The sequence below is a fragment of the Bos indicus x Bos taurus genome, chromosome 24 (assembly GCF_003369695.1).
Source record: "Bos indicus x Bos taurus breed Angus x Brahman F1 hybrid chromosome 24, Bos_hybrid_MaternalHap_v2.0, whole genome shotgun sequence".
NCBI lineage: Eukaryota > Metazoa > Chordata > Mammalia > Artiodactyla > Bovidae > Bos > Bos indicus x Bos taurus.
The window spans coordinates 49,619,332-49,642,656 of NC_040099.1; the positions used below are offsets into that span (position 1 = coordinate 49,619,332).

Genomic DNA, 23,325 nt, shown 5'->3' on the forward strand with positions numbered 1-23,325 from the left:
TCAGGAAACTTCACAAGGCCCAGGTCTATATGTTTGTCCTCAAAACATCTCCTCATAAACCCATCCACACCTGTAGTGTGCTGATGTGGGGAAATGTCACTTGCTATTTGACAGTATCATGCTTAACAATACCATGATTTGTTAAAAGCCCTCTGAAGGCAGTTTATGTGACTTACATTATTTTTAATGTCATCTTACTTTGGAAATTCTCATTATGTCCAAAGATCAAAACTAGGCAGTTTCTATTGTATAGACTGGCACCTTTTATATGGCCATGGGGACTGCTTGGTGGCTATGGATTATGATATGAATTTGTTTAGACCGAAATCATACTTTAAAAAAATCTTCCATATTTCAAGTGTTTTTATTCTGAGCAGTAGGTACAAAATATAATGACAGATGTGTCTTATTCTGTATAGTTCACTCTGCACAGGCTCTCAAACTTTGATCTGATCTCCTTTTACAGATTTTAACAGATTCTTAAATTCACTTCACTGTCCTATGTACTTCCTTCGTGCTCTCACTGGCAATCAAGCTCTGGCATGTGCATTTTCAGACTTCGTTGAGGAACTCCAGATTGAGACATGCTGGGATGTGGATTGAGTCCATGGTCAGAGAAGATGGATTAAACGGGAACAAAACAGGAAACATGTGCTTGAAGTCTAATAGCAGCTGCTGAGGGTCATTCCGATCTTGCAGTTGTGCCTGCGGGGAAGGATAAGACCATGTAAAACACTGCCTATGTCTAAAAAGAGCCAGTTTTGGTGAATTCACAAAAACGAATCACAAGAATATTCCTGTTACAATAACTAGGCAGGACTTCAGGAGAATGTGGTCTCCCTCTCCCTGAGGTATTTGGAGGGAGAAAGGCTTTGGTTTAGGCCTGTTTGGAGATCAGATGACATTAGTTTCTCCAGTTCTAGCATTCTTTTAAAATTTTTCCATCTAAGGGAGAATAGAAAAATACATTTCAGCTGCAAATCACGTGGAGAGGCGGTATGGTGAAAGGGCTGAGGACATGGGCTCTGGAGGCAGTTAACCTGAGCTCTAATCCTGGCACCACCTTGCGCGAGCTCCTGAACCTTCCTCTGCCTCAGTTTCCTCATCTCTAAAAAGGAAAAGGGAGAGTGATATTGCACAAAATGACAGAACAGGAACCTCCAGGGGTCAGTCCCTCCACTGAAGCTACCACTGAGCTAGAAAAAGAGAGACTGGCATCAACTGTCTTATAACTCTGGAACCTGGCTGGATGCTTAAAACAACCAGGAAAGTGCCTGATAAAGGAGAGCCTGGAGATCTTTGCTGAGAGAGCAATGTGCATTGGCTGCCATCCCCCATTCTCCAAACACACTGCAGTTGCAGGGACAGCAACCCCCAGTCCTGGAGCAAATGGCTGGTGCCCGGGCAGGCAGGGAGACCTTGCCTTCCGAAGCTCTGGGGCTGTGCGCTCTGGTTGGTCTGGTAGTTCCCTGAAGGACTGGCACAGATGTCTGCCTTGCTTTTGGTTCTCTTGGGATACAGTGGCTTCCTTTATGACATCAGTTGGAAGATATAAAGGGGACAGAGCCCCTCCCCTCTCACCCTCTATTTGGAGCTAGATATTTTAGGGAAAGTATAATAACTAAAATGGAATTGTTCATTTTACTAAAGGGGTCTAACAGAAGACTTGAATAGGCAGAAGAAATGACCAGTAAACTTGAAAACAGAGCAGATGGAATTTTCCAGTTTGAGGAGGGGAGAGAAAACAGAATGAATAAAAGTGGACCGAGACTGAGGGACCTGTGGGACACCATAAAGTGGACCAAAATGTACATCACAGGAGTCCCAGAAAAGGGAAAGAGAGAAAGGGATAGCAAACTATTTGAAGAAATAGTGACGACATTCCCAAATCTGATGAAAGATATATTTCCAAGAAGCTCAACAAACTAGCAGAATAAACTCAAAAAGAGTCACTGAGACACATTATGTCAAAGTATCAAACCCCAATGACAAAGAATCCAAAGAACAGCAGGAGAGTAGTAACTCATCACGTAACTTATCCTCAGTAAAAGCGGGTTTCTTATCAGAAACCATGGAGGCCAGAAGGCAGTGGGATGACACATTTTAATTTCTGAAATAATTTCTTCTAGTCAACCAAGAATTCTATATCTGGAGAAACTGTCTTTCAAGAATGAAGGAGGATTACAGTCAGCCCCTTGTATTCACAGGTTCCGAATCTGTAGATCCAACCAACCACGGATCAAAAATATTTTTTAAAAACTTGAGGAAGTTCCAAAAAGTAAGACTTGAATTTGACATATGCTGACAACTATTTACATAGTATTTACATTGTATTACGTATAATAAGTAATCTGGAGATGATTTAAAATGTACAGGAAGATGTGCATAGGTTATATGCAAACACTTTTTTAATATAAATATAAAATTGCCATTTTATATAAAGGACGAGCATCCACAGGTTTTGGTACCCATGGAGGTCATAGAACCAATCCCTCCTGGATACCAAGGGACAGCTGAGTCATTTCCAGAGAAACAAAAGCAGAAGTAGCTGGTTACCAGTAACCAGTAACTAAAGAAAGTAATTTTACCAGTAACTAAAGAAAGTCCTTCAGGGTGAAATGTAATGTAAGGACATTAGACGGTAACTCAAAACCGTAAGAAAAAATAACACTGGTAAAGCTGTGTGTTAAGTCACTTCAGTCATGTCCAACTCTTTACAACCCCATGGGATTCCACTCTTTACAACCCCCACCAGGCTCTGTCCATCAGATTCTCCAGGCAAGAATACTGGAGTGGGTGGCCATGCCCTCCTCCAGGAGATATTCCCAACCAGGGATCAAACCCACATCTCCTGTGTCTCCTGCATTGTAGGCAGGTTCTTTACCATGAGCGCCACCTGGGAAGCCAGGTAAATGTAAAAGCCAGCATTACACTTTTGTTTTGCAGCACCTTTGTCCCCTGTATGACTTACACAAATGCAGAAAGTAAGAATAAATTTCTGTTAATGGGTACACACGTTTAACGGGAGTAATCTGTGGCAATAACAATATAAATCAAGAGGGATGGAGATGCATAGCAGATGGAGATGCATGGATGCATGCATCCACTTGGTTTCAATATACTATTGGAACCAAGTGGATATTATTTAAACTAGGTTGTTACAGGTTGAAGACATTCATGGTGATCACCACAGTAACCACTAAGAAAATAACCAGAAACTTCCCTGGTGGTCCAGTGGTTAAGAATCTGTCTGCCAATGCAGAGGACATGGGTTCAATTCCTCTTCCTCCAGGAAAATACGACATGCCATGGAGCAACTAAACCCACGCACCACAACTGCTGAAGCCTATGCACCCTAGAGCCTGTGCTCTGCAACAAGAGAAGACACTGGAATGAAAAGCATGTGCAGCACAGTGAAGAGTAACCCCTGCTCGCTGCAACGAGAGAAAGCCCACGTGAAGCAACAAGACCCAGCAGAGCCAAAAATACAAATAAAGAAGTAGAAAATAACCAAAAGTGTGCAGAGATGTAGGGAATCAAAATGATACCCTCACTACAAGAAATAAACACACAAGACAGTGATGAAAGAGCTGAGAAACACAAAACATATAAGACATACAGGAAACAAGCAGTCAATGGCAGAAGTAAGTCTTTGATCAGCAATACTTTAAATGGAAACATAAAGGCAATTAAAAGGCAGGGACTGGCAGAAAGGATTTTCAGAAAGTCACCTACACACTGTCTGAAAAAGACTCACTTTAGACACACAAAAAGATTGAAAGTAAAAGTTTGAAAAAAGATATTTCAAGTAACCAGAAAAGAGCTGATACAGCTGTATTATTGTCATACAAAGTACACTTCAAGTTAGAAAAGTTTACAAGAGGCAAAGAAGGACATTATATATGCATAAAAGTCTCAATCTATCAAGATATGAGTTATATATATGCATCTGTCAACAGAGCTCAAAATAATAGAAGGAACTGAAGGGAGAAATAAGTCTATAATAATAATCGGAAACTTCATTACCTCATTTTCAATAATGGATAGAACCACCAGGTGGAAGATCAAGAGCAAACAGAGGCCAATGAATACCACTATAAACCAGGTAGACTTAAACATACATGACCAATTTGGAGTTATCCCCAGAATGCAAGGGTGGTTCAACATACAAAACTATAAGAATGATGTATATACTTCATGCATTGCTGGTGGGAATGCAAAACGGTGTTTGAAGTAGTTCCTCAAACATTTAAACACAGAATTACTATATGAACTTGTAATTCAACTCCCAAGGATACACTTAAAATAATTTAGAACAAGTACTCATATTTGTACTCCAATGTTAATGAAAGCACTGCCCCCAATAAACAAGCAGTCCAGGGTCCATCAACAGACAAATGGATAAACAAAATGTAATATATAAACACAAGGGGTTATTATTCGACCACAAAGAGGAATGATGTTATGCTACCTGTTATATAGCAAAACACAGATGAACCCAAAGAATACTGTAAGTAAAATAAGCCAGACCCCAAAGGACAAATTTACATGAAATATCTAGTACGGGCAAATTCATAGAGATGGGAAGTAAAATAGAGGTTATCTGGGGCTGACGTAAAGGAATTATAGGGAATTATTGCTCATTGGGTTAAGTTTCTGTTTGGAATGATGAAAAAGTTCTGGGATTAGTGGTGATAGTTACACAACATTGTGAATATAGTCAGTGCCACTGAACTGTACACTTAAAAATGGTTTAAAATAGAAAAACACATGGCAAAAGATGAGGTGGGGAGAGTATACTCATTAGGTTATGAGGCTCAAGAGAGTAAATGTGTGTGAAGAAAGCACTCAGAGCAGCCTCTGGTACTTGGCAAGTGCTATGTTGTTTGCTGTTCTTTTTATGATACGAAATTTATCTCTTTATGATAAATTTCCTTTCTTCCTTGAGTCTGGCACACACCATCAAACTTTGAAATATTCAAAGGCAACTAACTGTGAGTCCTGCCAATAGGAAAATCAATATATCCTGATTGAAAACACAGGTCATCCCACATTAACTTCAAGTATGAGAAATGCTTTTCCTGTTGGGACAAGACACCATCATTGCTTTCAGTTCAGTTCAGTCACTCAGTTGCGTCCGACTCTTTGCGACCCCGTGAATTGCAGCACGCCAGGCCTCCCTGTCCATCACCAACTCCCAGAGTTCACTAGACTCACGTCCATCGAGTCAGTGATGCCATCCAGCCATCTCATCCTCTGTCATCCCCTTCTCCTCCTGCCCCCAATCTCTCCCAGCATCAGAGTCTTTTCCAATGAGACAACTCTTCGCATCAGGTGGCCAAGTATTGGAGTTTCAGCTTTAGCATCAGTCCTTCCAAAGAACACCCAGGACCGATCTCCTTTAGAATGGACTGGTTGGATCTCCTTGCAGTCCAAGGGACTCTCAAGAGTCTTCTCCAACACCACAGTTCAAAAGCATCAATTCGTCGGTGCTCAGCTTTCTTCACAGTCCAACACTCACATCCATACATGACCACTGGAAAAACCATAGCTTTGACTAGATGGACCTTTGTTGGCAAAGTAATGTCTCTGCTTTTGAATATGCTATCTAGGTTGATCATAACTTTCCTTCCAAGGAGTAAGCGTCTTTTAATTTCATGGCTGCAATCACCATCTGCAATGATTTTGGAGCCCAAAAAGATAAAGTCTGACACTGTTTCCACTGTTTTCCCATCTATTTCCCATGAAGTGATGGGACCAGATGCCAGATAGTGACAATATTTTTGATATTCTGTAACCTTCTAGAGGTTTCATCATTTGCCCTTTAGAGAAGACAAGGGATATTTATCTGCTAAGTGAATCCCATGTGTGGATGTTACATTGACTTTAACACAGCATCTCTATTTTCTTACGTCTTGAAGCAAGGGGTGAGGTCAATAAATATGCAATGCAGTAGCCTTTGAAAAGTGCTAGGAAACAGGGTTTTTAGAATGAAATCTGCATGAGTGTAGGACTGTGACATGCTTCTAAGAAGGCAGAAGAACCCGTAGAGTTGAACGTGGGTAAGGAAAACAGTTTAAATTTCCAGGTGTCAAGTTTAAAAACACCCATGAGGTTTGGTATCTTGAAAGATGGGTCAAATTTATAAAGTAATTTTAAGTTTGAAAAAGTAGTTTGAAATGATAGGAAAAGAAGTTCAGAAAAGTCAAGGACGTTTAAGGAATAAGTAACTTCACTAACTTAAGATACCACAGGGCGGCTTTCATGTGATCCTGTCAGAGCAGTCTCTCCAGGAGTGTTGCTAGCTCAGCACTCAGCTGGCTCCAAGCTTTGCTGCATTTATTATTACAAAGCCATCACGACAGCATGAGAAAATGTGCATAAAATGTAAAATGGCAACAGGCTCTTAAAATTTTTTCATAGCACTTAAGACCCTTTAAATTCTCCACCTTAGTCAGAGTTAGCAGTAGGCTCTGCACTTTAAAAGGTTTGAAGAAATTGTAAAGGATTTAAAGGAGAGTATAAAAATGGGACAAAAAAGAAAATAATACCTATACTACAATTCAGGAGCAAAGGGTATATATGTATTTATTTAAAATTCACAAGGTAGTCATTTCACAGGAATCATTCTTACACATCAGCATATTTTGTCCTAGCAAATGGTTTGCAAAAGCAACTTGTATTTATCCTACATAAGGTTCAAGTACAGGAGGATGGTATGAACCGTCCCAGCCTTTCCTCTGAGCACTGTGTAGGAAGAAACAAAACCAAAACCCTAGCTGGCAAACAGACACAGACACACACACGCACACAACATTTTTTGGACAGAATTGATGGACTCGAGAATTGACTGCTAAGGATGACTCAGAATCTCACTGTATGTGTCTCCAGAGACTATCTGACCAACTTCCACTGCCTTTTTCCTACTGCCTTAAACCCCAAGTGTGATTTGGCTCATATTCTTTGACCTTTGGCCTGAACTGTCTTCTTGTATACAGTGCCAATTTATAAGCAGTTAGAGCTCTCCCTCTAATGTGTCTCAGATATCTAAAAGCAAAAAAAAGACTGTCTAAGAAATATGCCCTCTGCTTTGTGTAAATTCTCAGCTCTCCATAAAAATAGTGGCATGTCAGAGAACTCAGTGGCTTCTGCCATCAGTCATTTCAGCAGCTGACGATACAACATCCATAGAGGTGACTCTCTGCCTGGTTCTCTCTGACCCAAATCTTTAACAAACCACTGGATTTCCCCCTCTGCCCTTAACAGAACAAGCTTCCATCTGACTGGCACCCTCCCCTGACCTTCAGCCTCTCTTCTCTACTTATACATGATGCTCAAGGTAATTTATTCTTTTCTGCTTTTCCTGCCTCCTTCTCTAATCACTTTCTCCCATTTCTTTTTATCCTTGATTCGGACTGACAGTTACTTCGCCAGCTGAAGAGACAGTTTAAAAGTTTGAAAAAGTATTGTGTCTCCTCAGGGTGCTCCCCACCTGTACTGATGGGAGGAGTGTTCGCCGTTTTTGGACTAATCTTGATGTGACTCATCCTTTAGATGCTGTCAGCTACAGTCACACATGAAGATTAGGCACTCAGCACAGATCACTGAGGGCTCAGCTTAGGAAGCTCATCTTTAGGTAAACATTCACAAACTCTTAAGACAGATTTAAGTAATCATTTCCCTTAATATGCTTGCTTTCAAGAATGTTCCTAAGGGTAAATATTGTCTCATATATTGTAAGAGTCAAGATTTAAGAGCTCTTTTTTTTTTTTCCTTAAAACAGTATTTCTTAGGACTTGCCGGGTGGTCCAACGGTTAAGAGTCTGCATTGCAATGCTGGGGATGCAGGTTTGATCCCTGGTCAGGGAACTAAGATCCCACATGCCACAGAGCAACTAAGCCCACAAACCGAAACCAAAGAGTTCATGAGCTGCAAGGAAAGATCTTGAATGACACAACAAAGGTCCTGCAGGCCGCAACAAGACCCAACGAAGCCAAATAAACATTAAAAACAAAACAAAACAACAGTATTTCTTAATTTCATTTATGGGTAGGGTTGACATTTTGCTTACTTTCTAATTCCACTTTGTGTTATAGTTTAGCAACTTGCTAGTGGTAAACTGGGGCTTCCATAGTGGCTCAGATGGTTAAGAATCTACCTACAATGCAGAAGACCCAGGTTTGATCCCAGGGTTGGGAAGGTCCCATGGAGAAGGGAATGACAACCCACTCCAGTATTCTTGCCTGGAGAATCCCATGGACAGAGAAGCCTGGCAGGCTATAGTCCATGGGGTCACAAAGAGTCAGACATGACTGAGTGACTTAACACACACACACACAATGGTCAATGAAATAATACTTAAACAATGTAAAATCCAAGAGGCGAAGATTATTAAAGTTCAGTCTCCTTGTATATATGGTAGGTTATTTACCAAAAGAGAAAACCTAAGAATGTAAGGTCCTCTAGACTATAATGGAAGCAGTATTTTACTAATAAAGAGAAACTAGGTTAACTCTCAACTACCAATTTTTTTATTTGTTTTATCCTCTGCTAAGCTGCTAAGTCGCTTCAGTTGTGTCCGACTCTGTGCAACCCCATATACGGCAGCCCACCAGGCTCCGCCGTCCCTGGGATTCTCCAAGCAAGAACACTGGAGTGGGTTGCCATTTCCTTCTCCAATGCAGGAAAGTGAAAAGTGAAAAGGAAGTCGCTCAGTTGTGTCCGACCCTTAGCGACCCCATGGACTGCAGCCTACCAGGCTCCTCCATCCATGGGACTCTCCAGGCAAGAGTACTGGAGTGGGGTGCCATTGCCTTCTCCATGTTTTATCCTAGGACTTATAAAATTGATTACTATTTTAAAACTCACCTGGATTGTTCGTATAAAAGCCACTGTCACCCGTTCTTCAAATTCATTCAGAGGGGTATAAAGGTTCAAAATTTTGACAATCTGTTGGAATAAAAACAAAAGTTTAGCACAGAGCTAAATGAACCTAAAATCACTTTTGAACCTTAAAGAATATATGATATTGGCACCAGAGAACACTTCTCTGTGGGCAAGACCCACAATTCAGGTGCAGCTGGACTGACATTGAGGCATCCACGTTTAGTAAATTAGGGTCCCAAAGCTCTGCCTGGGAGATCTGAGCTCTCTTACCGACTCCTTTCTCCTATATATCTGCCCAACCCTCCCCCATGTTCTGTGACTTATGAATTAATGAGGATTTTAGGAAACTGTTGGCCTAAAGTCTTCAGCGCCTTATCTACTAGCCCCTTAAAGGTTTCATTAAAAGAGTTCTGGGTATCTTACCTTTTATAACAAAGGTCTTAACAGCACTTTCCTTATCTCTCACCACCCCCCAAAATCACTTACTAAAGAGCAGGTTTTTCTCCTATCTAAACAGAAGGTACTTCTTTGTGTGGGGGAAGTGGCCTGCCCAGTGGCAGAGCGGTACCAGGTACAGTCTAGGAATAAACTTATGAAAGCAAAATTTTAAGTTTCAAAACTTTCAGTAAACACGTATAGAAGGAAGCAGCTTTTTTAAGAGCTTGGTATTCATCTCTGAGTATCTAATGGAGGTGGTAAGGAAATGTATGTTTACTTGCAATAGTGAATTTGGATTCTGTTGTTCTTTAGGTGCTGGGCAGAGAGAAGGTGCATGATTTAATATGGAAAATCCCGATTTCTTCATGCTGGTCTCATTTTGCACCCCCACCCTGTGATGGGCCCATTTCTAAACAGGCACATTCATGATGGAGGGCAAGGTCACCTATGTGACAGGATTTATCTTTTGACAGATGTAGTACTTCTTGAAGGCAAAAGAAGAGGGGGTGGTAGAGGATAAAATAGTTAGATAGCATCACCTAGTCAATGGACATGAACTTGAGCAAACTCTGGGAGACAGTAGAGGACAGAGGAGCCTGGTGTGCTGCAGTCCATATGGTCACAAAGAGTCGGACGTGACTTAGCGACTGAATGGCAACAACAAACTATCTCTGCAACTGAGACCCAGTATAAATGCAACTTCTAGGGGGAAAAGGAAAGAAAATTTAAAGTCAGATGCTTACTGACTTTATTTAAAATAATGTAGGGACTCTCCTGGTGGTCCAGTGACTAAGACTCTACACTCCCAATGCAGGGAGCCTGGGTTCTAGCCTTGGTCAGGAAACTCGTACTTCCCACATGCTGCAAATAGGAGTTGGAACGCCACAACTAAAGATCCCTCGTGTCACCACTTAAAAAATTGAAGATCCTGCATGCTGAAACTAAGGTCTGGTGCAGCTAAATAAAAAAATATAAAAAAATAAAATAAAATAACACATATGAAGTCTAAGTGAAAATACAAATGTAATGGAATTATAGTTGTAAAGGAAACAATTTAACGCCAAAAGACAGATGCTACTCCCAATTTCTGAAAGAAATTTAAATTTTGTGGTGAGAGACATTCCAGAACTCTCTCTAAGTGTTTAAAAACCTTTGTGCTTAAGCTTGATGCTTTGTGGGTTTGACTACCTGATCTTTCTAAGTAAATAAGAAAGACCAGAGGGTTACTGGCAGACCAAAGTATCTTTGGTTCATGCAGGAACAACCAATAGACTGAACTTTCAGGACTGTATCACCAGGGCAGAAAAAGGCCCAGAGTGCTTTGAAAACAACCTTTGACTTGGAACGGAAGCTGGCCTGGCCCTGAGTCCCTTTGGCTGACAGTGACCGTACCTGCTGGGTGCTGAGGGCGGTGCACAGGGAGCAGATGGCCTCAGCATCCTCGGGGCTTTTCTTCTTTAACTGCAGGAGCTGGGCAGCCTGAATCAGGGGTTCCATGGTCTCAACAGCTCCGCTCTGGTGCAGGTTTCTTCCCCGAAGCCATTCCTCCAGCTGACTAATGTTGTACCTTAGACACAGGAAGAGTGCACCCTGTGATGCCTGTCCTCCTGCTTCACTGGGACGAGCTCACCTCATGGCTTTCTTCTGCAGCCCAGCTACCACTAGTGTTATCACTCTCCTCCTCTTGATTCTCTCATGTGGGCAAGAGCGTGACAAGTATGTGGCACTCAGTAACTGTTTGCGGAATGAGTGGGTGCTTAAAACCAAGCCAAGATGAAGTGCCTAAAGTGTCTGTACTAAGTTAATGAAGAAAAGAGGCATTAACTATACTGAGTTAAAACAACTTACATTTAACATTCGCAAACATATTTGTACTCCGGTGAGCCATCATGCCTCTTAAATCATTGATTTTTCTCTCCAACCTAGCCAAATCATATTTACAACCTTTATAAAGTCTGCAAATATTTGAGCTTTGAACTGATTTGTTTACCAAGTTCACCTCCTCGGTGGAGAAGGCAATGGCACCCCACTCCAGTACTCTTGCCTGTCAAATCCCATGGACGGAGGAGCCTGGTAGGCTGCAGTCCATGGGGTCGCTAAGAGTCGGACACGACTGAGCGGCTTCACTTTCACTTTTCACTTTCATGCATTGGAGAAGGCAGTGGCACCCCACTCCAGTGTTCTTGCCTGGAGAATCCCAGGGACGGGGGAGCCTGGTGGGCTGCTGTCTATGGGGTATCACAGAGTCGGACACGACTGATGCGAATTAGCAGCAGCAGCCTCCTCGGTATGTGATGACTTTCATCAACAAATAAAAAAGTGATGGATCTGAGTCACACACTGCCTGTGACAAGGACGGCCACTTGGATTTGGCTGTCATTTTCAGAGACAAATGTCCCCCGTGTGTGAGTGGAGCTGGCGTGTGGGGTGTCCCCTCCCCTGGGGGTGGGCTGAGGTGCGCTCGCCTACCTGAGCTGCATGCCTGTGCTCCAGGAGCAGACGTCCTTCCGCAGAAGCAGGTTGTTGAGCGTCACCGCGTTGATCATGTAGAAGAGCTGTCTGAACACCTGCAGGATGATCTCGGGGTCCAGGCCCTGGTCGCACATAACCGTGTGGAAGGAGTTCATCTGGCGGATGATGGCTTCCAGGCAGTACGAGTTGTCTCCTTCCGGCATGCTGGAGGTGCGCTTCCGGTAGCCCGTGGGCTTCACCCCAGACAGACCCTGAATGCTCTCGTTCTCCAACATGGCCGACACTGAAAGCAAAGCGCGATTAGAGCAACGGATGTTCCCAAATTAGATCAGCTTCGGGGTCACTTGGATCACAGAAGGCTTTGGCCATGATCCTGCCCAGGGCTGACTCTCAGGAACTTAGAGCATTTGGCATGCGATTTCTAATAGGTTGATCTCTACAACCGAGTTAAGTTTTCCACATAGAAATCTTGAGCTAAACCTGTGGACTAAATCTTCGCTTAAATTTATTGGTGATGGGACATAGGTAAAAGGTAAAACCAACTCAATTCTGTACTGGCTTCTGTGCTGAGCGACCAAAATTTGAGAATTGAGCAACGTGGGTGTGGGCCTGGACTCTGAGATCATCCAACAATTGTTCAAACAGCTCTTCTCCATCACTCTCTGACCATGTAAATCTTAGGTGAGTTGGTCTGTCATAGTTAATGCACAGAACTTAATTACATGTCAGGTGCTTTACATTCAGTGTTCCTTTTAATCTTCCAACAACCCATTTCCTAGTGAGGAAACTGAAGCATTAAATAATTTGTCCAAGGTTGCCCTACCAGGAAGTGGCAGGGCCAGGCTTTGAACCCAGGTCTGTCCAATTCTAGAACTGATGCAATTAACTATCACCTTGTCTGAGTCATGAAATATCCCCAGTTCTCTCTATGTCTGGTGGGAATAAACTAGCTCTTCCTAAGAAGATTCTCAGACAAGAAGAAGGATTTGGAATGAATCTTACCCCAAGGGATATATTTCTGGATGGCATGTGGGACCCTGTCCTACTTGGCATTCACTTACAACCAACTTATGCTGTCAGAACTTGGGGAAAACACTGTCCACGTGCTTCAGAACCTCCCCAGCCTTTAAGGAGCACAGTGAGTGATGCACATGTGTGTTACTTTTAACATAAAAAATAACTGCTCTTATTTTTCAATTCTGGTATCATGTCAAGTGCCCAAGTGTCCTGCTTTGGACAGAATGTTCAATAAATATTTATTGCATGAGTGTTTACTACTGTGTTCATTTATATGAACATACTTAATTCTTTCCCTTTTCCATGAATAAAGCATATACATGGGCAAGAGTATTATATCTTGTCACTGTGTATGCATTTACATTTTCTGAATTTATATTTAGTACCTATGGAAATTAGTTTGGGGAAAAAATAATACAGTACATTACAGAAAAAGGAGATAGAGGGAAAATGATCTATAGTCTCACTACTCAAGCAGCTTTGATGGGCTGGTGTTGAAAGTTTCATGACTCTTTTTGAGTAGACGGCATACACCTCCTTTGTTGCCTTTTCTGGGAAGAGCCTGGGCTTTCTGAGGGCTGTCCTAAGATAGCCAATTCCTTAAACGGAGGGAGTGCTTACCCTCACATCAGACTCCACAATGAGCGCTGGAGATCTCCAGTGCCAGCTTACCTATCATAGGCTGCAAGAGGCCCTCGGCGATTTTAATGAGCTGCTGGTAGATCTGAATGGAAAGATCGCTCAGCACCTGGCGGTATTCAGTGAGGTCAAAGTTCTTAAGACAGTGCTCATTCTGCTTTGCAGTGTTCTGAGTCATGAAGCCCTGCAGAGGGAGACGGGTGCTGTGCTGAGTGCCAGGCACAGGAAGACCTCCAGGCCTCCAGTCACTTCCGAGGTATCCTACTGTGGGGAGACCGCTCAGGTTCTGTCTGCTCAGGTGAGGTCCTCTAAGACCCTGTCAGTTCTTCCAGTTCTCAAGGATGGCTCTTAAATTTGAAGGCAGAGTCAAAACTTAGCATGACAGAGGACTCGGAAAACTGCTTAGTCAAAAGTCTGTGATCATTTGGTCCAAATCCCTGAAGTCTCCCTGAGGCAGCAAAGTGCAGGTTGGCAGCAGGTCCCAGAAAAGAGGGATCCATGCTTCCTGCATCTTAACCCAGTTCTTGTCCCAATATGCCAGGTTACCCTAAAATATTAGGACTATACACAAGTCCCTGAAGAAGTACCTGGCTCGGAGTGTATGTTTTTACAATAAGAAATTTTATGTAGAGCCTATCATTGAGTATCAGAATTAATGGATGAACCAAGATGATTCCACAGTTATAGCACCATGTCTTCTGAGCTTTCCCTGTTAACTAGATGAAGTAATATTCAAGTTGAGAAAGCTGCTAATATCAGAAGAACTCATGTGAACAATATCTCTGTATTCAGGCCAAAAGCAATCAAGAGCAGCCGAAAAGTCAATGATTTCAAAAGGGTGACTGTCTCTAGCAATACCTCTCATACTATGTCAGGTCACAAAGCAATTCTTAAAGAAAACAAAAGCAGGCAGAAGAGGGGATAACAAGATAATTGTTGTCTAAGCTATGCAGATCTGGTTACACTGTGATTCAAGACTTGTCCCTGGGAATATAAGCACAGGAAAGAGTAGCCCAACGTAACAGAATTCTTGGTCCTCCTGAGCCCTATATAATGTTCCCTGCAGAGTACAGACAGCATTAGGTCAAGTGGTGACTTTCAGGGAGATAACCTTAAATACAGTTTTCTGCTTAAAGTAAAAGCTTGTGTATAATGTTAGGGTTAGGGAATAGAGAATATCTGGTTTGAAATGAGCCCCATTTCTTCCAATAATAAACACACTATTTCTTTAACATTAACCCACTCCCTTTCATAATAACAACAGGTGATGAAATGAAGTTCAGATTCTAGGATAGATATGGGAGTCAAGTCCCATTCCGAGGGTGGTGAGACTGCCTGGCACGGCATGTTCTTCTATTATCCCAGAGAGAACAGTCTGTGAAAACTTATTCTGGCACAAAAGATGGAACAAAGCTTTTTGTTGCACCTCACTGAGTTACCCTGTGGGGAGTGTAGGGACTGAGACTGTGAAAGGAAAGGGAGGAAGCAAGCTGAGAAGGCCTGCAGGGTGTTAGGTGTGAGCGGCATCTGGGCACAAGTTGGAAGTCTCATCAGAGAAATGGAGGTGAGACTGAGCTGTATGTTACTAGGTCACTGGGCTGAAGGCAAAGCATGGGAGAAGGTTTTTCAAGGATCAACAGTGGGAATGGTGAGTTCTAGAAAAAGCTGGACCCTAGAGCTCCAGAGCAGAACATTAATAAGTGATGGGATGAGTCGGGGCCTCAAATGAAGGGACTGAATTTGATGAGAAGCACGAAGCTGGGTTTCAGGGTCAGTTTGCACATCTGCAGTTCAGTTACACCCCGCCTCTTCTCTTAGACCATCTGTCTTGGAACAGACAAACTAACGGGTTGGCTTTGGAGACAGCCTGATCCGCCAGACCACTGAGCTTTCTGCCACGTTCCCAGAAATGGGGCCCTTCTAGGGCTGCTTCAGAAAATTAAGTTCACGGGGTTTTCAGGGAGATTCCTGGGGAGCTCTCAGATGATGGACGGGTTATGCAAACATTTCCCCACAAATCTTCTCATTCATTCCAGGGGCCCTCGGGGTCATGGAGGCCTGCCTTATTCCTGGTTCAGTGAACAGAGTCAGAGGTCCCAGAGACCACACACCCTCTCCTCAGGGCACACGAAACAGCTCAGGACGACATGTGGACAAAACAGAGATGGCTTCAGGACCGACACCTCTCCGCCCTGCCCCTGTTCTGACCTGGGGTCTGAGGTGCTCTGAGGTGGAACACGCTTTGCTGCACCAAGGAAACGAGGACCTAACTGCTGAAGAACACAGGGCACCTTGGTGGCATCCGTGCCCTCCAGGGGCCTGGGCTCATCTCACACTCACCTCGTCCCCGCTGTACTGCTTCAAGCAGTGCAGGAGGCGGCAGGTGTTGGACAACCAGAACGACGTCATCTCAAAGTCCTCATTGTGCTTCTGTGAAAAGAAGAAGATGTGCCTGGGTATGAAGAGGTAGTTCCCATCTGTCCTGACGCATCCACCTTGCCTTCTCTCACCCAGGAGGCCCCAGCCAGGCCTGGCGACAAGCAGACCCTTACTATTCACGGGCACACGGAAGAAAGCCCTCCCCGCGAGGCTGCCTTCCTGCTCCTCTAGCCCCAGAGAGGACGCACGACCTTGCCTGGAGGCCCCTGATCAGTGGTGCACATCCAGCGGGGAGTGGCTGGGGTCTAGGGCCACTTGGGAGTCACACTGGAGAAAACTGGGGTGCAACCGGGCTGTATAGTACTAGGTCACTGGGCTGAAGGCAGAGCATGGGAGGACCAACCATGAAAGGGTGAGTTCTAGATAAAGCTGGACCCCAAGGTCCGGAGCAAACAGGAAGTCTTCCTACAACGAAGCCAAGGGAGACAGATGAGCCTGACTCCAGCAGGCCTGGGCTCTGCCCTGACCACTGGGCAAGATGGCCTGGCAGGTTCTTAACTGTCTGGAGTCCAGCACGGGGGTGCTGGGGAGCACGCCGCAAAACATCCTGGGGGTCCTGTTTGTCCAGAGATCAGGCGGCATTTCCCTCCAGAGCTGGAGATTCTGAGGAACTTGAACTGAGGTGACAGTGAGCTGCTGTGTTCATCCAGCTCCCCACGAGACCAGCACCTGGGGCCTGGACACTGACCTTGAGGACCTTCTTGATGCCGTTGATGGTGGAGGTCAGCAGGGAGTGCACCTTGAGGTCGTCGTTCACGTAGTCCGCATGCCGGAGGCACATGTAGAGGATGTAGGCTGGGAGGCAGGGCACCGCGCCCGCCAGCACCTGCGGTTTCAACTCTGCCAACAACAGACAGCAACGATTAGCTCAACAGCAGACGCTGCTCGATGCTCAGGGTGGTAAGAATCCTGGCCCGCCATACAAACAGTCTCCCCAGGTTCCTGAAGCTCCTCGGGGTGGGGGTGGGGGGCTGGCAGAGGAGTAGGAGAGAAGATGCCCTGGATACACATACATTCCTTTGGACCCTGTCTACCAGTATTTCAGAAACGCGTTAAAAAACAACAAACAAATTCCTAATTGTTTAAAATAGGCTTGTCACACCTTGTCCTTACAACACAGAGGAAGAGAATCCCCAGGGGCAGGGGGTGGGGTGGGGGGCTCCCTGCCCAAGTTTACACACAGGCCACAGTCCTTGCCAAGAAGGGGCCCACGGCCAGAGACTGGCTGAAGGCAGGAACAGGCTCCCTGATCAGGGGACCGGGGCAAGGACCCCCTAGGCTTCTGCACCAGCACTTCCTGCTGTGGACACAGTGGGCTCATCAGCAGCAAGAAGGCAAGGCCTGGTCCCAAAGACAGAGCCCGCAGGCCAGGGGCTGGGTGAGCCAGAGCAACCTCTAGCCCATCTGGTCTTCCGTTCAGCAACCTCATGGCGGCAGCTGCCCACACTTTGCCAGAAGCGGCAGCTCAAGCAGGCCCTGACTGGCTCCAGCCACCGCCTCGCTGCTTGACAGCCATTTCACCAACCTCCCTCGTGGCCAGCGCTAACCGGGGTGTGGTCAGGAGAAGCTGCTGCCCCACCTTCCCCTTGCCTCCTGGGCTGTGTGCCCCAGCAGGACCAGAAGGGACTGGTGAGCCTCCCCGTGAACCACAGACTCCTGCTTGGCCTCTTGGCCCTTTCCTGCCAAAGCCCTCGGAAGACCAGGGAGAAGCTGTCAGACTGCTTGCCATTCCAGAGGAGGTTCAGGGAGGCACAGACCAGGCTGAGAGCAAGGGGTGCTGGAAGGGCCCAGAAGAGGAGGAGGAGGAGGAAAGAACCAGGGACCGGCAAGGTGGAAAGGCAAGCACGAGGCCCAGGCACAAGGCCCCGGGCCTCAGATCCCAAGCACGCTGACTGCGGCCCCAGCCCTCACCCCATATCCCTGTTACCTCCACCCCCAACCTCCACCTCATCCAGGTCCCACGAGCCCCTCAAAGCAATGAGGGAGGCCACCTCCCCTCCACCAGCAGGTGGGCCGGGGGAAGGAAGGGGCAACATCCTCAGATCTTCCACCAGGGAGTCCGGGGTCGGGGCTCGGCATGGGCTGCCAGCATCTCCAGGGGGTACTTGACCTCAAATGTACACCTACAGGCCATAATACTCTGATGCCTGGTTAACGTTTGGGCATCTCATAGGCTTAACAGATGACTGCAGACTGGCCCTTGACTCTAATTAGAAAACCAATAACATTTTTCCAGAAAAAAAAAAAAATGTGCCTTTTTTTTAAGACCCAGACTTCTAAACCTTTTGGCTTTGAGCCTGACCCCTATGCAGACTGCAAATAGCTTCTCCTGCCTTGGAACTTTCCACTGTGATTTGGGATCCTGCAGCAGCTAAATGGCAGCGTCTTGGGGGTGGGGACCATGGCTCTACTTTTCGTCATCATCCACAGAACAGCCAGCGCTGGGCACCTGAGCTGCCGTCAGTGAAATCCTCCCCCAGTTCATGTGGGAAGTCGTTTAGAGGGAAGGTGGCCAAGTGCTCTGTGGAGGCCTGGAGCCACCTGAGCGATGAGCGTGGGGAGCTGCCCGTCAGCTGGCACAGCAGCCAGTGTTACTCCCTCCACCCTGTTTTACTCTGATGCTGTGAGCCCTGAGTTTCATTCATCGGAGATTAAAGGTTCTTTCCTAACGGCATTTGAACAAGACACAGCCTGTTTAAGGTGAACTTACGTCACATTTAGTTGTCAGGCAATTGTAGGGGTGGTAGGGGAAATTAACCTTTATAAAAACAGCAAAATACTCAGCTACTAAAAACACCCCAAACGAAGAGCTGAACCAAAACCTGTGCCGGGCTGAAATCACGCTCCGTTCTTCCGTCTCTTTTGAGTTCCTCACACTCGAACAATTCAACACAGCACTTTGACCTCTGTCATATTTCAAGTCTTACAGACGGGAGAACTCAGGCACCAGAGAAGGGAGCTAGCAGCTCGGGGGCCAGAGAACCAGGCCTCCAAAGACCCCTTGGTTCTGGCCCAGGCTCTCCCTGCTGGCCCTGCAGGCGGCTGCTGATGTGGGCTGGGCGCAGAGCAGGATGTCAGGCTGTTGAAGCCAGGTGGGGGTGTGAGACCAGAGGGGTCAGAGCTGGTACAACTGGCAAACCAGGCCCAGGGTGGCGAGGAAAGCAGCTCCCAAGAGCCCTGTAGGTGCCCCCCCAGACACACTCTGGGGGCAGCCCACACACTAACCTCAGCATCAGCCTCACCTGGGAGCTCGTCAGAAACGCAGCAGCTCGAGGGGGCGGGTGAAAGTGGGTGGGGGTGTCGGTGGGGTGTGGGTTGTGCAGGAGGCGGACGGGAGGCGGGGCTGACCTGTCACCAGATTCCGAATGAGCAGGGCCTCGTCCTCCTTGTGGTACTCCAGCATGCCTTGGAAGTCCTTCTCCTTCCGCTGCACGGTGACCTGCCTGTTGAGCTCGTGCCGCTTCCTCTCGCTCTGGGCCAAGGCTTGGGCAGCTGAGCAGGGCAGAGGGACGGAGCATGAACTGAGAGATCTCCAGCTCAGGCCTGGGAGCCAGGCATCCTGGGTGGGCAGGATTTGGGCCAGGGTCTGGGCCCCAGGGTTCTGGGTTCGCTGGGCTCCCACACTCCATACATGGTCTACCCTGCAGTCTGGGTCACACGTGTGACAAGGAGACCTGAGCACTGGGCGCCGGATCCACTCAGGAGAGGGGCCGGGAAACACCCAGAATGGCAGAGGGTGGGCTGTGGACCAGAGAGAACTTAGGAAGGATGCAGGCGCAGGATGTACAACCATTCTGCTGGGGGCTGCTTCTCCCCCTTCCCCCAGAGATGAGAAGGGGGGAGGGGAGGAGGGAAGAGAAGGGAAGAGGGAGGGTGAAGGGAAGGAGGAGGAAGGGAGAGAAGAAAAAATCTGAGTGACTGGGAGATTGAGAAGTCTAGGAACAGAAAAGAAAAATCCAAAGACGGGGAGGGGCACGTGGGGTATGAGGGGCGACAGCTCAAGGCTAAACAGGACACGGTCCTGCCTTCCTAGAGCCTCATCTAAGAGCAGCAGGTGGACGTCAGCGGGTGATTAACAAACTGACCCCTGTGATGGGAACGTGCCTGGCAGGCACGTGGTGTTAGGAGTGAAAGAGGGGACTGGAGCCTGAGCACGTGACTCCTGAGCTCAGGAGGAAGGAGTGGGAGAGGGGGGTTGCATCCCAGATGGTGAGGGGACCGAGGAGGGTTCCCAGGAAGGCGGGATGTGCAAAGAGGGATGGAGAGTGATATGATCAGACCTACAGCAGGGAGTCAGAGAAAGGATATTCTGGGGGTTTCTGGAAGATCCACTGAAGTCTCTGCCTTACCTCTCTGGGCCAGATGCCAGGTGGGACGTTTACCCAGGGAACTGGCCTCTCTCCCTGACTACTAGAGCACGGAGGGGGGCCCCCGTGGTTTCTGGCTTCATGTTACAGAGCAATCTTTCGAACCAGAAAGTTTTGCATTCCAGCTTTTAGCCCTTCCAAGACAGGTCCATGAGGCAATGTCCCCTTTCCACACAGCTTGGAGTCAGCACACGAACACCTGCTCAGTTTGTGTTTGTGGGTGAAGATACCAGCAAAATGAGACTGGGCGAGCTCCTAGGGTCTGCGTGAGTCCGTCACGTGTCTGCGCTGGGCGGGGGCAGCAGCAGGTGGAGCAAGTGATGTGTGGTGGTGGGGCGGGGGGGCGGGTGGGCAGGCAGGCCCCTCCCTGAGGGGGGCTGAGCACACCTGTGCCTCAGAACACACACACACCTACTCACACCGCACTCACACCCTACCTTCCAGGTCCTGGACCTTCTTCATGTAAATCTTCAGTTGCTTTTTGAGCTTCCTCTCGTTCTTCTCCAGCTTCTCAACTAACTCTTTAAGGTCCTAAAAGCAGAAGGAAGCAGTGTGATTCAGTTCAGTTCAGTTCAGTCGCTCAGTCGTGTCCGACTCTTTGTGACCCTGTGAATCGCAGCACGCCAGGCCTCCCTGTCCATCACCAACTCCCAGAGTTCACTAAGACTCACGTCCATCGAGTCAGTGATGCCATCCAGTCATCTCATCCTCTGTCATCCCCTTCTCCTCCTGCCCCCAATTCCTCCCAGCATCAGAGTCTTTTCCAATGACTCAACTCTTCGCATGAGGTGGCCAAAGTACTGGAGTTTCAGCTTTAGCATCATTCCTTCCAAAGAAATCCCAGGGCTGATCTTCTTCAGAATAGACTGGTTGGATCTCCTTGCAGTCCAAGGGACTCTCAAGAGTCTTCTCCAACACCACAGTTCAAAAACATCAATTCTTCGGTGTTCAGCTTTCTTCACAGTCCAACTCTAACATCCATACATGACCACTGGATAAACCACAGCCTTGACTAGACAAACCTTTGTTGGCAAAGTAATATCTCTGCTTTTCTATATGCTATCTAGGTTGGTCATAACTTTTCTTCCAAGGAGTAAGTGTCTTTTAATTTCATGGCTGCAGTCACCATCTGCAGTGATTTTGGAGCCCCAAAAAACAAAGTCTGACACTGTTTCCACTGTTTCCCCATCTATTTCCCATGAAGTGATGGGACCAGATGCCATGATCTTCGTTTTCTGAATGCTGAGATTTTAGCCAACTTTTTCACTCTCCTCTTTCACCTTCATCAAGAGGCTTTTTAGTTCTTCTTCACTTTCTGCCATAGGGTGGTGTCATCTGCATATCTGAGGTTATTGATATTTCTCCCGGCAATCTTGATTCCAGCTTGTGCCTCTTCCAGCCCAGCATTTCTCATGATGTACTCTGCATATAAGTTAAATAAACAGGGTGACAATATACAGCCTTGACGTACTCCTTTTCCTATTTGGAACCAGTCTGTTATTCCATGTCCAGTTCTAACTGTTGCTTCCTGACCTGCATACAAATTTCTCAAGAGGCAGGTCAGGTGGTCTGGTATTCCCATCTCTTTAAGAATTTTCCACAGTTTATTGTGATCCACACAGTCAAAGGCTTTGGCATAGTCAAGAAAGCAGAAATAGATGTTTTTCTGGAACTCTCTTGCTTTTTCGATGATCCAGTGGATGTTGGCAATTTGATCTCTGGTTCCTCTGCCTTTTCTAAAACCAGCTTGAACAGCTGGAATTTCATAGTTCACGTATTGCTGAAGCCTGGCTTGGAGAATTTTGAGCATTACTTTACTAGCGTGTGAGATGAGTGCAACTGTGCGGTAGTTTGAGCATTCCTTGGCATTGCCTTTCTTTGGGATTGGAATGAAAACTGACCTTTTCCAGTCCTGTGGCCACTGCTGAGTTTTCCAAACTTGCTGGCATATTGAGTGCAGCACTTTCACAGCATAATCTTTAAGGATTTGAAATAGCTCAACTGGATTCCATCACCTCCGCTAGCTTTGTTCGTAGTGATGCTTCCTAAGGCCCACTTGACTTCACATTCCAGGATGTCTGGCTCTAGGTGAGTGATCACACCATCGTGATTATTTGGGTCGTGAAGATCTTTTTTGTACAGTTCTTCTGTGTATTCTTGCCACTTCTTCTTAATATCTTCTGCTTTTGTTAAGTCCATACCATTTCTGTCCTTTATCGAGCCCATCTTTGTATGAAATGTTCCCTTGGTATCTCTAACATTCTTGAAGAGATGTCTAGTCTTTCCCATTCTGTTGTTTTCCTCTATTTCTTTGCATTGATCGCTGAGGAAGGCTTTCGGGTCAAGGCTTGTTGACTGTATAGAGCTTCTCCATCTTTGGCTGCAAAGAATATAATCAGTCTGATTTCGGTGTTGACCATCTGGTGATGTCCATGTGTAGAGTCTTCTCTTGTGTTGTTGGAAGAGGGTGTTTGTTATGACCAGTGCATTTTCTTGGCAAAACTCTATTAGTCTTTGCCCTGCTTCATTCCATAATCCAAGGCCAAATTTGCCTGTTACTCCAGGTGTTTCTTGACTTCCTACTTTTGCATTCCAGTCCCCTATAATGAAAAGGACATCTTTTTGGGTGTTAGTTCTAAAAGGTCTTGTAGGTCTTCATAGAACAGTTCAACTTCAGCTTCTTCAGCGTTACTGGTTTGGGCATAGACTTGGATTACTGTAATATTGAATGGTTTGCCTTGGAAACGAACAGAGATCATTCTGTTGTTTTTGAGATTGCATCCAAGTACTGCATTTCAGCAGTGTGATTAGAACACATCTAATCCCACCCTGGAGGGAGGGGCGGAGGGGGGTGGGGTGGTGGTCCTGGCACCCGGCGAATCAGGCCGCCAATGAGGAGGCCAGGCTCCCGCTCCAGTAGGAGCTCCCTCACCTCCCACCCCCGCTGCTTCCCAGTCTGGACCCACAAAGCAGGGGATGGGTCAGAGCGTTCTCTCAGTTTAGATGGCAGTCTCCTCCCTGCTCAGGCTGCCTGGCGCCCTGCCTGAGCCTCAGTCCTCTAGGCCT

At 46.3% G+C, this 23,325-nt stretch overlaps 1 protein-coding gene across 2 annotated transcripts in view; it reads right to left on the reverse strand.

Annotated features, from left to right (window-relative positions):
• Window positions 1-345: 345 nt before the first annotated feature.
• MYO5B (myosin VB) overlaps window positions 346-23,325 on the reverse strand; it is a 334,782-nt gene continuing 311,802 nt past the window's right edge. For both annotated transcript variants that reach the window (XM_027526146.1, XM_027526145.1), the window contains 9 exons: window positions 20,697-20,790; window positions 19,241-19,384; window positions 16,581-16,732; window positions 15,794-15,883; window positions 13,487-13,637; window positions 11,795-12,080; window positions 10,718-10,892; window positions 8,870-8,950; window positions 346-705 (listed from right to left, as the gene is read on the reverse strand). In XM_027526146.1, coding sequence (XP_027381947.1) covers window positions 553-705; window positions 8,870-8,950; window positions 10,718-10,892; window positions 11,795-12,080; window positions 13,487-13,637; window positions 15,794-15,883; window positions 16,581-16,732; window positions 19,241-19,384; window positions 20,697-20,790 — 1,326 coding nt within the window. In that variant the 3' untranslated portion in view covers window positions 346-552. The remainder of the gene's footprint in view (window positions 706-8,869; window positions 8,951-10,717; window positions 10,893-11,794; window positions 12,081-13,486; window positions 13,638-15,793; window positions 15,884-16,580; window positions 16,733-19,240; window positions 19,385-20,696; window positions 20,791-23,325) is intronic.